General features: G+C 45.8%; 1 protein-coding gene across 2 annotated transcripts; it reads left to right on the top strand.

The window, feature by feature from the left end:
* The first annotated feature begins 931 nt into the window (after positions 1–931).
* Positions 932–8,645, top strand: LOC8025573 (TOX high mobility group box family member 4-A). 2 transcript variants are annotated; one of them, XM_002409428.5, is made up of 3 exons: positions 937–1,214; positions 3,870–3,946; positions 7,153–8,645. In XM_002409428.5, exon 3 carries the CDS (start codon positions 7,154–7,156, stop codon positions 8,495–8,497), a length of 1,344 nt encoding a protein of 447 aa, XP_002409472.3. In that variant the 5' UTR covers positions 937–1,214; positions 3,870–3,946; position 7,153; the 3' UTR covers positions 8,498–8,645. The 2 variants fall into 2 exon arrangements, with proteins under 2 accessions (XP_029822659.2, XP_002409472.3); XM_029966799.4 differs by lacking the exon at positions 3,870–3,946 and having other exon boundaries at positions 932–1,214.
* Positions 8,646–12,043: the final 3,398 nt, after the last annotated feature.

Raw genomic sequence — 12,043 nt, forward strand, 5'->3', positions numbered from 1 at the left:
ATCATCAATCCCCATGAAGAGCAAGTTGTTTCTGCGCAGTCGGTTGCTGGCATCTTCGCTAGAGGCCTGAAGGGCTGCGATTTCGGTTGTAAGTGCTTTTGGGACTAGGGCCGGTTCAACGCTGACTGGGTCCGCCTTGTTGTTTTCTAATGCAGCTAGCCTAGCCTGGAGCTCTTCTATGGCCTTATCTGCTGCTGACTGCCGCTCTTTTACAGACTTTATTTCGGCGAGTATGTTTGATTGTCCCTGTTCGATACGTTGAACGATGGCTGTGTGACTGTGTGCGGTTTTGTGCATGTAAGGCACAACCGCCACTCTTTGTTTTTTTCTGGGCCACATCCTGGTCTGGACTCGCTACTACTCGCAATCGTAGCTTCTTTAAAACCTTTTCTCCAACAGACATGACCTCATTTCCGATGACCTCCAGAGGAAAGGGGAAGAAGGAGCTCCCATCTTATCAGGACCCTCCTTTGTGCCTCCCGGATTTGCACAGGCGTCGCTATTCTCCTCCCAAAAGATTACAGAAGATTAACCTGTCACTCAAAATTCTTACAAAAGCAGCTTCCCTCTCCTCCTCTTACATGGTGTTCAAAAGGTCAAAAGTATTGCACATGACGTCATTTCCGACGACCTCCAGAGAAAAGGGGAAGGAGGAGCTTCCCTCTATCAGGATGCTCCTTTGTGCCTCCCGGATTTGCACAGGCGTCGCTACTTTCCTCCCAGAAGATTATAGAAGATTAACCTGTCACTTACAATTCTTACAAAAGCAGCTTCCGTCTCCTCTTTTTACCTCGTGTTCAAAAGTCGGCGGGCAAATTTTAAGAAAAATGAGTGTGAGTGTTTCTCGGTTAGGTAGCGCAAGCTACCGCCCGCTACAAAAGTTGGCGCTCTATGATCACACTTATATATTAACACTTTAAGAATCCAATCCAATCCAATGTTAGTGACCGCGACCGTACACTCCGAACGCAGGGGCACGTCAGGCACGACAAAACTGGGTCGACGCGGACTTCTTGATCGACGAAGGCTATTCTTACCCCTGGCACTAATAATCCGCGTATTCAGTCTTAAGGAAGATATTGTGCAGCATCTTGATTCACGGCGTAGCGAAAGTCTGCTTCAAATTTGTTGCCGGGGCACGCAAGCTGCTTGTCGGAGTTCATCGTGCCTTCAATCCCGTTTTGAAGTCCGTCTCGTTCGGACTTGCGTTAGAGGTAAGTGATCAATTCTGCAAAGCATTGACGCTCTTCGTATTGCGATAAAGCTTATAAAGTCCGCGTGTGTTTTTTTTTTTTTGTTTGTTTGTTTGTTTGTTTTCTAGACGATGTGTAGTCTTCACAGAGTACCTGGGTTAGGAAGAGTTTGCGCTCACTGGCGGGAGGAAACTGACACGTCAATTGCTCTAAAATAAAAATTAAAAGGAAGTTAAGGAACACTCCATAGGTCTTTTGAAATAGCCAACAAGATAAGTATAATTTCATTGTAGTGTTTAATAATTGTGATCGGTGTGCATACCGGTTTTGCAAGGTGAGGGTACGTCGTGGGGTTACTTGGTTTTGGAGTGATGTTCGAAATGACGAGACGAGATCACCGAGATCATCACTAGTTCGCTGCTGAGCAACGAACCTGGTACCGCAGAGCAACTTCCGTCGATAATTGAAATAAGCACCATGGCAAGTGGTAGTATGTACTGAGGCTACTGCTTATTATGAATGAGTTTTTTTTTTTTTCTTTTTTCGCTTTTCACATAGTTTTTATTTTGATGGTTGTGATTAGGGATGTCGCGAGCCTCCCGATGGTCGACAGTTTTCGAACTTTTTGAACCTTCCAGGTGTTCGATTTCGCAAAGTTTGAAACTTTCAAAACTGTCCTGTTTGGCATTCGTAAAGATTGAAGTTGTCAAAGTTTTAAAATTTCGAATTCAACGGTTTTGACCTTTTTAAGCTTGAGGTTCGCAAAATTCGCCGGTTTAAATATTTGTATGATTCAGGTTCGCAAAGTTCAATAATTTTGAATTTGTTTGAGCTTCAGGTTCAAAAACTTAGAAAATATTGAACTTTTTTCGGAGCCTAAGCTTGCAAAGTTCGAAGTCTTCAAACCTCACGAAGACCGGGGTTTGCGTAAATATTGCGAGCTGAGCTCCTGAAATTTTGCTACGAAGCTTACACGTGCTGTAAAGTTCATTTAGTGTTTGCTACTTCGGTACCACTTGAAACTAGCCACAACCTCTGGCTGGTGGGAAAGACGACGGTCATTTTAAGGCAGGCTATTTGTTTGGCAATTTATGGATCGCGGGACGGAGAAAATTCTGGTCCACAGGCAAGAATAGAATCAATACAGGATTCGACACAGCGAGAGCGCAAGGAGCACTCAATGACTAAACTCGAGGCCCCCAAAGACGCAGTCCAACAGGCTCCCCGGCCGCATCCTGAGCTTGTTTATCTTTAAGTTACTTCTTCAAACATAAACAATACTTTGTGTGTACACTGGATGGCGTACAGTCAACCTAAATGCACATACCCAAACACTGGTTATAAAATTTGGTTCTCAACTCTAGCGCTTTGTACTGTTGTCTGTCTGTACGCGTTTTCCTCCGGTGGAGCGGTGATGGACAGCAGACTAAGCTCGCGAGTCAAAACCCTTCTCCATGGTGTGATTCGTGCGCCGTTTATTCGGAAAAAGGGTGGCCCAGATGTTCTCCATTCGCCGCTTCACCTTCAGCGCAGTTTTCCTGCCTTTGCTAACAGAAGCAACCAGGCAATAAAAAATAAAATGGGGTGCGTGTATGTTTATACAACCTAGAACTTAGTCTGCTGCCTCAACCGACAACTTGTCACCCAGCTTTTGATGAGAAATTTAGCCACTCCAGTACAACCACTAGCCTGGGGTCTGTGCACTGCTCACTAGTAGTGATACACGACCGCATGCCGGTACGATGCTCATCCAGATCGAAACGCACAGGGGTGAGAATTGAACCCAGGATCCCTGGGTTCTGCAGCGCGAGCTATCGCTCCACTTGCTCTGAGCTGGTGTTCGTTAGCCCACTCAGCCACTGATCCCCCCCCCGCCCAACGCACAAGCAACCAAAACACCGCGGAAGTCAGCGAGCTGACACTGAAGGCGGAGCTTCTCTCAGCAATTGCGTCACATGCTTTGCTCACTTTCCGAAGATGAAACGCACATATGCTAAGCTGTGGAGATCGCACGCTGGGCTGTGGTTCTGTAAATATTGGTATGCTGCATACACCATTCCAAGCTAGGGTGCCATCATTTGCACCTTTGCTTTAAAGCCCCTCTATCATGGGAAAAGTGGCGCCCTTCATTGTAGTGGAAATGCTCGAGACACGTGCCGCGCGCCACTTCTGGGAGGAACATGGCGTCTGAAATCTAACTCAGTGCTGCACTGTGCCGCCATGATCTTCCCAAGGGCTGCACGTTGCACGTGCCTTGTGCGTCAAGGCACCTTGCGTTACTTTTCAAACATGAAGGGGCTTTACTTAGCGTGATAAGATCGTAGTACTCAATGCCGACAGCCTGCACTCTCGAGAAAGATATAAATAGCCGGTTACAAACTGTTGCCGTAGCACCGTCACTGCCAAGAGCTCATGCCGGCCGAGACACGCGCTTGCTCGCGCTCAGGAACAAAAAAGAAACAAAAGTGTCAAGAGCAAAATGGTCAAATGACATCACCCTAAGCAAAGCGCAGATGAAGGCATCCTATTCCAAGCAACAGCCCGGCATGCGCGTGTGCATCGCCCAAGAAAGCGAGGAAAACATGTGCCATATGCACAAACCTTCTAGATGGCACCTTCCAGAGGCTTTCTTTTAAAGATGTATAGACCGTATAGCTAATAAAGAGTTTCTGTCAGGTGCCATCTTGAGAGCTGGGCGCAGAAGAGTCAGCTACAAGGCAACCCCTCCAGCCGAAGAACCGGGCATCTTAATTGCAAGTTTTTAACATTTTCTTCCCTTTTAATTTTTCAACAAAGTGGTAATGCTCGGACCATTTAGTTCAGTTAAGTTGCCAGGCTTTTTAACCTACTATATTTTCCTCCTTTATGACCACATTTGTTTGTATGCAGGTACACCATATTTTTAGAGCTCTTACAGGGCTCACATTCTTGGGTGTGCGGCACTGCAAAATAAAATTATTTATAGGCTGTTATAAACTTTGTGCAATTTGTTTTTAATTGTAAAAAATATTGTTATTGTGATTTAAAATCATTACAGATAAAACATGTACTTAGGTTGTGAGATGTTCACTTTCTAAAGGCAACTTTCTTGAGGAAGGATAAGAAAAACATACAAAAATAAGCTGTACAGTCATTGCAGATATTTCCTTCAAGGACAGGTAAAATGAGTACACACCACTCAGTCACCCAATAGAACTCTTTAGAGGAACGATTCATTGTCTTGAGGTTCTGCTTCCTGGTTCCTTTAATGGGATCGTAATGACTGCATGTATGTGAGCCTGCTCTATGCTTGATCGTTGGATCTTTGCAGCAAAGGTCAAAAAGGTCGCTAAGTGTCGCGAAGCGGAACTAAACTTGAAGAATACCGCGACGCGCAGCAACGAAGTCGGGGCTTGCCAACGAGAGGCAAGATAGGCTAGAGCTCATGTAATTGCTCTGCATAGGAACAACAAATAAAAGCTTCAGTGCAATATTTTGAATCCTGATGAGATTCGCAATTCGTCGAACTTTTCAAGATGGTAGGTTCGGAAGTATGATACTTTTCAAACTTTTCAAGAAACAAGTTTTAAAATCAATTACTTTTAAACTTTGGTAAATTTTAAAGTTCGTAGATCTCAAATTTTTTGATGCAATAAGTTTGAAATAATCAAATTTTCGAATATAAAAAGTTCGAAAGTTTGAAATGATACAATTTATCAACGCAAAACTTTGCCAAAGCAAAATTTCGCAAACCTTTCCAAACGCCTGGTTCGACTTTCGAACCTTAGGTTCGAAACAAGTTTGCGGCATCTCTAGTTGTGACCACGACCTACTGTAATTCTGACCTGCCCGTAGAATGGCTCCCTATGGAAGACGCTGTTGCCGATGAAGTGCGTCGCTTTGCTGTGAGGGTCGTCGGTAAAGGCCTTTCTGCAACCCAAACACAGTTTAAAGCCTGTCTAGCGCACAATCCGCATGACACGCAGCTGGTGATATCTGTTTCTAGGGAACACCTACCATAGCGTAGTGCCAGCAGGCTACAGTAGCAGTAGCACGGCGCATCGCTCTCATGTTTGCTTTAATCGAAAGAGCGCGTTTCTCAGGCACGGAAGTGCAAATGTGTTTTTTTCTAGCTCCGACTGCTGTTGTGCCATAGTTGAAATAAGGCACGTTCTCGCATCACCCACAAATAGCCACTGTGCTGGCAGCCGGCGCCTCTAGTAACGAATCCGTCGCGCGACCAGCGACTGACGGCTCGACTTCGCGAGGCCCGTGAGGAAAACAAGTCAGGACCAGACAAGGGCACACCTTCAATTGATATGCGGATACCCTAGGAAAGAAAAAAGCCTTTATGCAACATCGCGGAGTCGTAATGTGACGAAACGCTGTGGCTGCGGCCATGTACGATAAGGTGCGAGCTGGCACATACCTTTGTGAGCAGGTCAGGATTACAGTATATCGTGGTTGTGACATAGGGTCATGCAATATCCAGAAATGTGCTGACAAAATGTCACCTTCTTTTTCATTTTCAATCAATGTTTTACTTTGAACAGCGTGCATTTTTTTTTAATAAACGACCAACTATTTCTAGTGGCAGTCGAGGTTTGCTTGAAGCAGGTTACAGTCATGAAAATTATTACAGGAAATATTCACTAAGTGGCATGCTAGTTCTACTGCAATAGGTGGAGTTAAGTAATAATAATAATAATAAATGTCTTTATTTTGCCAACGGTTTACAGTTGGAAAGTGAAAAGTGAAACAAGCTGTAACACGGCTTGACTAGCCCGGAGCCCCCTAAATAGCAGTTGAGATGTGGGCACCAAATCATTTACATATGATGAGGAAACAAATGAAGACATGAAGAGATCCTTTACACAAGAGAAAAATTGATTAGTGCCATTATATAATGCGAATTCAATTTTAAGAGAATAGTGCATGAGCAGACAAAACGTGGCAAAAAACAATCTAAATTCTCCAAAATTAACATTTTTCTTCGATTCGTTTTGGTTTAGATGAGTATAATCAGCACTTACGTTCTATTAGGTTTGATTTGAGATGAGTATGATTAATTCCTGTAAGCTGCTCACCGACACATTGTTAAGTTCTATATTTTCCCTACTGAACAGGCTCAGTTGTGGAAAGGTGTATAATGTAGTATATTGTCCGTAATTAGTCTTAAAAATGGGACTTTGGTGGTTCTACAGTTTGCGTTGGATATGCAGTACCCCTTTTGTTAGGCTTGCTAAGTCTTCGAGATAATGTTGAGATTAATTTTTTGTACCATACATTTCGAACATAAACAATAGTTGTGTCAATAAAAAATGTTTATTACTTAAAGTTGATTGAAAACTGTTCATTGGTTAATCCAGCGTGACATGAGAAAAATGTGTCTTAATACTATCTTTTTTTTTTTGTAATATAAAAATCTTTTGAAGATAGGTATATGTAGTGGCTCCCCATATAAGATGGCCATAATTTATATTCGAGTAAAATAATAAATTATATAATAATAACCTTGTTTTAAAAGGCAAGATATGTTTATGACGAAATAAAATACCAACGATGCTTGATAGTTTAGATGCAATGAAATTGATATGATCGTCCCATAACAAGTAATCACAGCTTGGCAGCAGATATACAAGCAAAACCGGCCACCCTTCTTAAACATTAATTTTTTTTTGTTAATGGGTATGCTGGGGATGTGTTTCTGAGCCCCGTGGGGTGCTGAACCACCATTGGATGCAGAAAACTTGTATGGGTAACATTGCATTTAAAACACTGTTGTTCTACAATGTGCATTTGTATTTATGCTCGAGCTATTCTAACATCTTTATGCTTTGGCTGCACAGAAATGTTAAATTTTGCTACTGCAGTACTAGAAGGCCTACTGGTGCCTTACTGGAAGGTACTCTCCTGTTAAACCCTTGATACTGTACACTTTGGTTTGAGTCACCGCCAGTAACGTCTACTTATCCTTTAGAATGCAGGACCCAGGACTGGCAGGCACTGGGACTCCTTCCTACTTGTCCCAGACGTTCTGCACGCCAAGCTTCGGGGACGAGGAGTTTGTGATTCCGCCCATTGACCTTCAGAACGTCATTGAGCCCACACCCGCCGAAGAAGCCGCCATCGCCCAGGCCTTCTACGAATCCCAGCAGGGCTCCATGTTGATGCAGCCGACTACCCTGAGTCAGCCCTTGAGCGCAGCGATGGGTGGAACGACGACGGAGCCCACAATGACGTTCCAAGGCAACCAGGGACCCCTCACGGACATGTTCCAGCACCAGATGGTCGTGGCACAGCCGTCCCAGCAGGCGCAGGGCGTGTTGTCTTACGAACCGGTCGGTGGGCAGTACGCGGGGCAGGTGCAATACCATCAAGCCCAACCTTCGCTACTTAAACCCAATTCCGCATCTCCCCCCGGTTCGAACCACGCATCTCCGAGCCAGGCGTCCACGAGCGAGGACAGCGACGACAGCACTCCCCTCCTCCAACTCGTGGGCGGCGTAAAGCGTCCCTCGCCGGAGCCGCTGCTGAACAATGGTGCCGCCGTCCTCGGCAAGGCGGCGAAGAAGGCGCGGATGCCCAAGAAGAAAGGGAAGCGCGATCCGAACGAGCCGCAGAAGCCAGTGTCGGCCTACGCGCTGTTCTTCCGAGACACCCAGGCGGCCATCAAGGGCCAGAACCCCAACGCCAGCTTCGGAGAGGTCTCCAAGATCGTGGCGTCCATGTGGGACGGCCTCGAGGCCGACCACAAGGACGTCTACAAGAGGAGGACCGAGGCCGCGAAGAAGGAGTACCTCAAGATGCTGGCAGAGTACCGCGCCAGTCACGTGTCGAAGGGTGGCCTCTCACCCGTGCAGAAGAGTAGCCCTCAGGTCGCGTCGTACGGGGAGGTGGACTCGCCACGCCGGCACAATGTGCCAAGCCCGCCACGGGCCGCGCCCAGCCCTCAGCGGACGGTGGCTCCGAGCCCGCCTCCGGTCCAGCCGCCCGTCGAGCATCGGTCGCCACCGCAAGCGGCTCCGATCGCCAGTCCGTCGCGTACGGTGGAGGCCGTACCCGTTCCGGCGGCTTCGACTCCCGGCGTCGCTTCCGGGGACGGCGGTCCGACGGAAGCTGTGGTTGTGCCTGCGGGACCTCCACGCTGCATCAGGAGTGGTTGTCTGAATCCGGCCGTCGAATCTATCGATTGGGACAACGAGTACTGTAGCAGCGAGTGCGTTGTCACGCACTGCGGGGACGTCTTTACGGCGTGGGTGGCGCAGCAGCAGGCGACAAGCAACTTCGTCAATTCTGGCATTTCGAAAATGTCGGTTCGTTAGCAGGCTTCTGTTTTCTTCTCGTCAATTGATGTCTTTTCTTAAATGCGACACGCTATGAAAATATTTGTACCTCGTGGAATGTTGACTCATGTACCGTTATGTATCTAAACTGCGATGTTCTTGTATTAAACATACCTATTTCGAGGGTTGTATTGTTTTCCGTTTTCCCTAAATTGGGAACATCTGGCTCTTTTGCTCCTGAGGAGGCATGCTTGCGAGCATCTCTGAAACTCTGACAATTTTTCCAAGGGCTTTGTTAGCATCTAGTGTGGTAGTGTCAGTGATGTGATTGGTCAGAGTAATTTTGGAGCATCACTTGGAGCAGTCAAAAGTCAATTTTAAAGCAGAGAGAGGTTTTGCACACACTTATTCTTTATATCACAGCAAATATTATATTAAAATATATGTGTTGGCCTGTCCCACTAAAAAACAATGTCTGCTTTGCCATCTCAGTTATGTGTAACCTTTTGATAGCATCAGTTACACTGTTGGAGCGATTCCCTCACACACAGAACTAGCTGTTTAGTGTCGTGTAAAAGCACCAGACACAACAAGAGGAGGACTGATGAAGGACAGCACAAACGGCCAGAAATGGTTATTTTAGGTACGGAGTCACACAGAAATAATGTTAGAATACAATAACTTCAAGCACCAAAATTTATGTTTTCCTGAAGTCCTTGAGGTTGCAATAAAACTGCAATTCTTAATCAGAGAAAAACAAAGCATAAAAAGTAAAGCTGCAGAAGGGTCCATATAAATCTAGCAATAGCAACGTATCCTTGCAATATTTCGAATTGAAAAAAAAAAAAAAACGATGTCGCAGTTTATTGCATAGGGAGTATTCGCTGGTGCCATAGCTGTGTGCACGACTGCTAAGCACATGCTGACGGTGAGCATCCACAATAGACCGGTGTCGCCAGCCAGTTTGAGTACGCCACTGCTGCTGCAATGCACCGAGGGATCTTTAGTCATGCATGTGCCACAACCTCGCTGGAACTGTGCGCCTGCGGAGCACGACATGTCTCTGGAACTGGTGCCTTCCTCCTGTGATCGTAAAGGGGTGACGCAACAGTTTTTGTACTTTGCGCAAATACCGCTTAGAACGGATCCCTGACGTTAATGACCTTTGAAACAAGCATTTCAAAGGTCATTAAAATTGAAAAATCATTGAAACCCCACGCAATAGGAGTCCCAGAAAAAAAAAGAAAAACGGGCAACGTTCACCCCTTCAACTCGCAGCCAGAACAAGCGGCACGTGATCTGGAGCAGATTATATGCCGCCAATGTTGATCATAGCCACGTGCTGGGGTTGGCAAAGCACAGGACACGCGCCGAGTTCCAGACATTGGTATGGCTCGGCTACTGTCGTCGTTGTAGCGATTGGACACGGGCCACTACCTGAATGCTTCTCGAGCTAGTAATTATCACGAGCCTAAATCGAGTGCTCACGCAGTGCTCGGGTCCAATCTATGAATCACATTCAAATATCGTCATTTGGGTGTACTTCAATCCCCACTTTACGTCATCAAATTTTGCATTGTCCCCGCAGCTCCGTCATCAAGTTTTGCGAAGGAGAGACTGAAAAAAAAGCTCCGTTTTTATCCTTGGAATTTCACCGCAACGAAGACGCTTCTTGGTCAGTGGCGTTGCGTTTGAGTATTCTTAGGGCCCACCAGTGCGAGTAAGATGTAAAGGGAGAAACATTCCCACCAAATATTGTTGCACAGCCCCTTTAAGTCAGGGTGGCTTCACGCATGCGCTGAAAGCTTGGCGAGATCGGTCTATTCTTTTCCTACGTGCATTTCAAACCATCAGGATTGCTGGTCTTAGCAGCCTATTAAGGTGAACTCGTTCTGAGCATCCACGCGGAACAGCGCACTCAAATATGGCATCCAGAGCCCAGACCGTTCCAATAAAGAGCATCAGGTAGGCACATCTTCAGAGTTCACGCGTAAGGTGCGCGTTTTGCTCACTTTAAAAAAAACGAGCCCCTGCGTACTGGGCTGTGGATTCGTATACATCGGGAAAGTGTATGCAAGCTGAAGTTTTATCAGAAATTTTGCCTTTCCCCTTAGCATGCGGGTGCGCTGCAGTGAAGCGAGACACGCAAAATCGCGATGCCTACTTTGCAATTGCTGCTTCTCTGCAGTACACCATTGCACGGTGAGAAGCGCACTGAATAAAACTAGCTACTAAGGAAGTCGCGAACCGGTTGACGTTTGAGTTCGACCAGGTTCAAACTTCTTGTGAAAAGTTCAACAAAGTTTTGACTGCTATGTGCATGCGCAACGGGCTGGCCAGTTAGCTTCGAATTGGATGGTGATGGCTAAGGATAAATTAAGGGCAGCACTGATTGGTTATTTCAGTTAATACAGTACAAAAAATTAAGTTATTAACTTCTTCAGTGATTAGAATTAGTTTCTTTTGATTGCAACTGTTAATAAAATTAAAATAACCCTTTGCATAAAACAAAAGTTCTCCAAACACAGACATGCTTGTATCAAGGTCTGGCCACACTGTTCACAAAGTCGAACCGGTCGAATCTGGTTAAAAGTTTGAAAATTCGTCGAACCGGTTCGAACCAGTCGAACCCCGAAAGTTTTACCTAAAAGTCGGGTTTGACAAAAGTTTGCGACACCCCTACTAACTACTCGCCAAAATGAGCCACGAACATGAGAATTTTTGCGAAACTTCCGAGTACTGTTAGTCTGTGATACGCAATGCAATCGAATAGTACATTATGTGCGGCGATATTCACAGGGAAACGAAAAACAAAAATACACAAGCAACTTAACATTATCAGTTAACAAGGTAGCCTGTACATGTTTGCAAGTCCATTGGGGTGAGTTGGGGTGCGCTTGGGCGCAGCCATAACTTGATTACGACGCCTTAGCAAGGCTTCATAATGAGATTATGATGCGTCCAAGCACGTTTGCACATTCCAAGCATATGCACGTTTGAGAGACCGGCCCTGAGGCCGGTCTCTCAAACGTGTATATGTCAAACACATTGCAAGCAACAATGACGACAATGCTGTCCAAGTTATCACTATTACCACTATATGAAGTGATAAGTAAACAAAGTATCAAGATATGGCTACCTATAGGCCTCCTGCGTTGCCCAGAGCGCGTTGCAAAAAAAGGGCTCGTTAGGACTTGTTTTGGGTAGTACAAACTTGAGCATCTCAAACTGTCACCGGTGTAGAAGCCTGCCTGCTCTGGTGTGGAACACGATCACAAAGAAAGAACAAAAATTCGAACGCCATCGAACCGCAGGTCAAAACTAAGAGGCTAAGGGCGGGAGCCAAGAGACGATGCTTCACACATTACATCGAAAAAAAGAGGGAAAAAAACAGTGTCGGAATGGCAGATATGTTTTGACGTCAGGCAGAGACAAGAGATGCGTAGCCTAGCAATGGTGGCATAAATCTGACAGTCGGCGATTGTCTTGCAGCGTTGAATCTAGGCGATTTCGGACGTCGAAAGGTGTTTTTTTGTTCTTCGGCACCACACAGAAGATGGAAGCTCAGCGAAGGTTCCACAAGTA

Source organism: Ixodes scapularis, unplaced genomic scaffold (genome assembly GCF_016920785.2).
Source record: "Ixodes scapularis isolate PalLabHiFi unplaced genomic scaffold, ASM1692078v2 PGA_scaffold11__112_contigs__length_91849675, whole genome shotgun sequence".
Taxonomy (NCBI): domain Eukaryota; kingdom Metazoa; phylum Arthropoda; class Arachnida; order Ixodida; family Ixodidae; genus Ixodes; species Ixodes scapularis.

What these genes read in the sequence shown, in the direction of transcription:
- LOC8025573 (XM_029966799.4), top strand. Translation starts at nt 7,154, where the DNA reads ATGCAGGACCCAGGACTGGCAGGCACTGGGACTCCTTCCTACTTGTCC.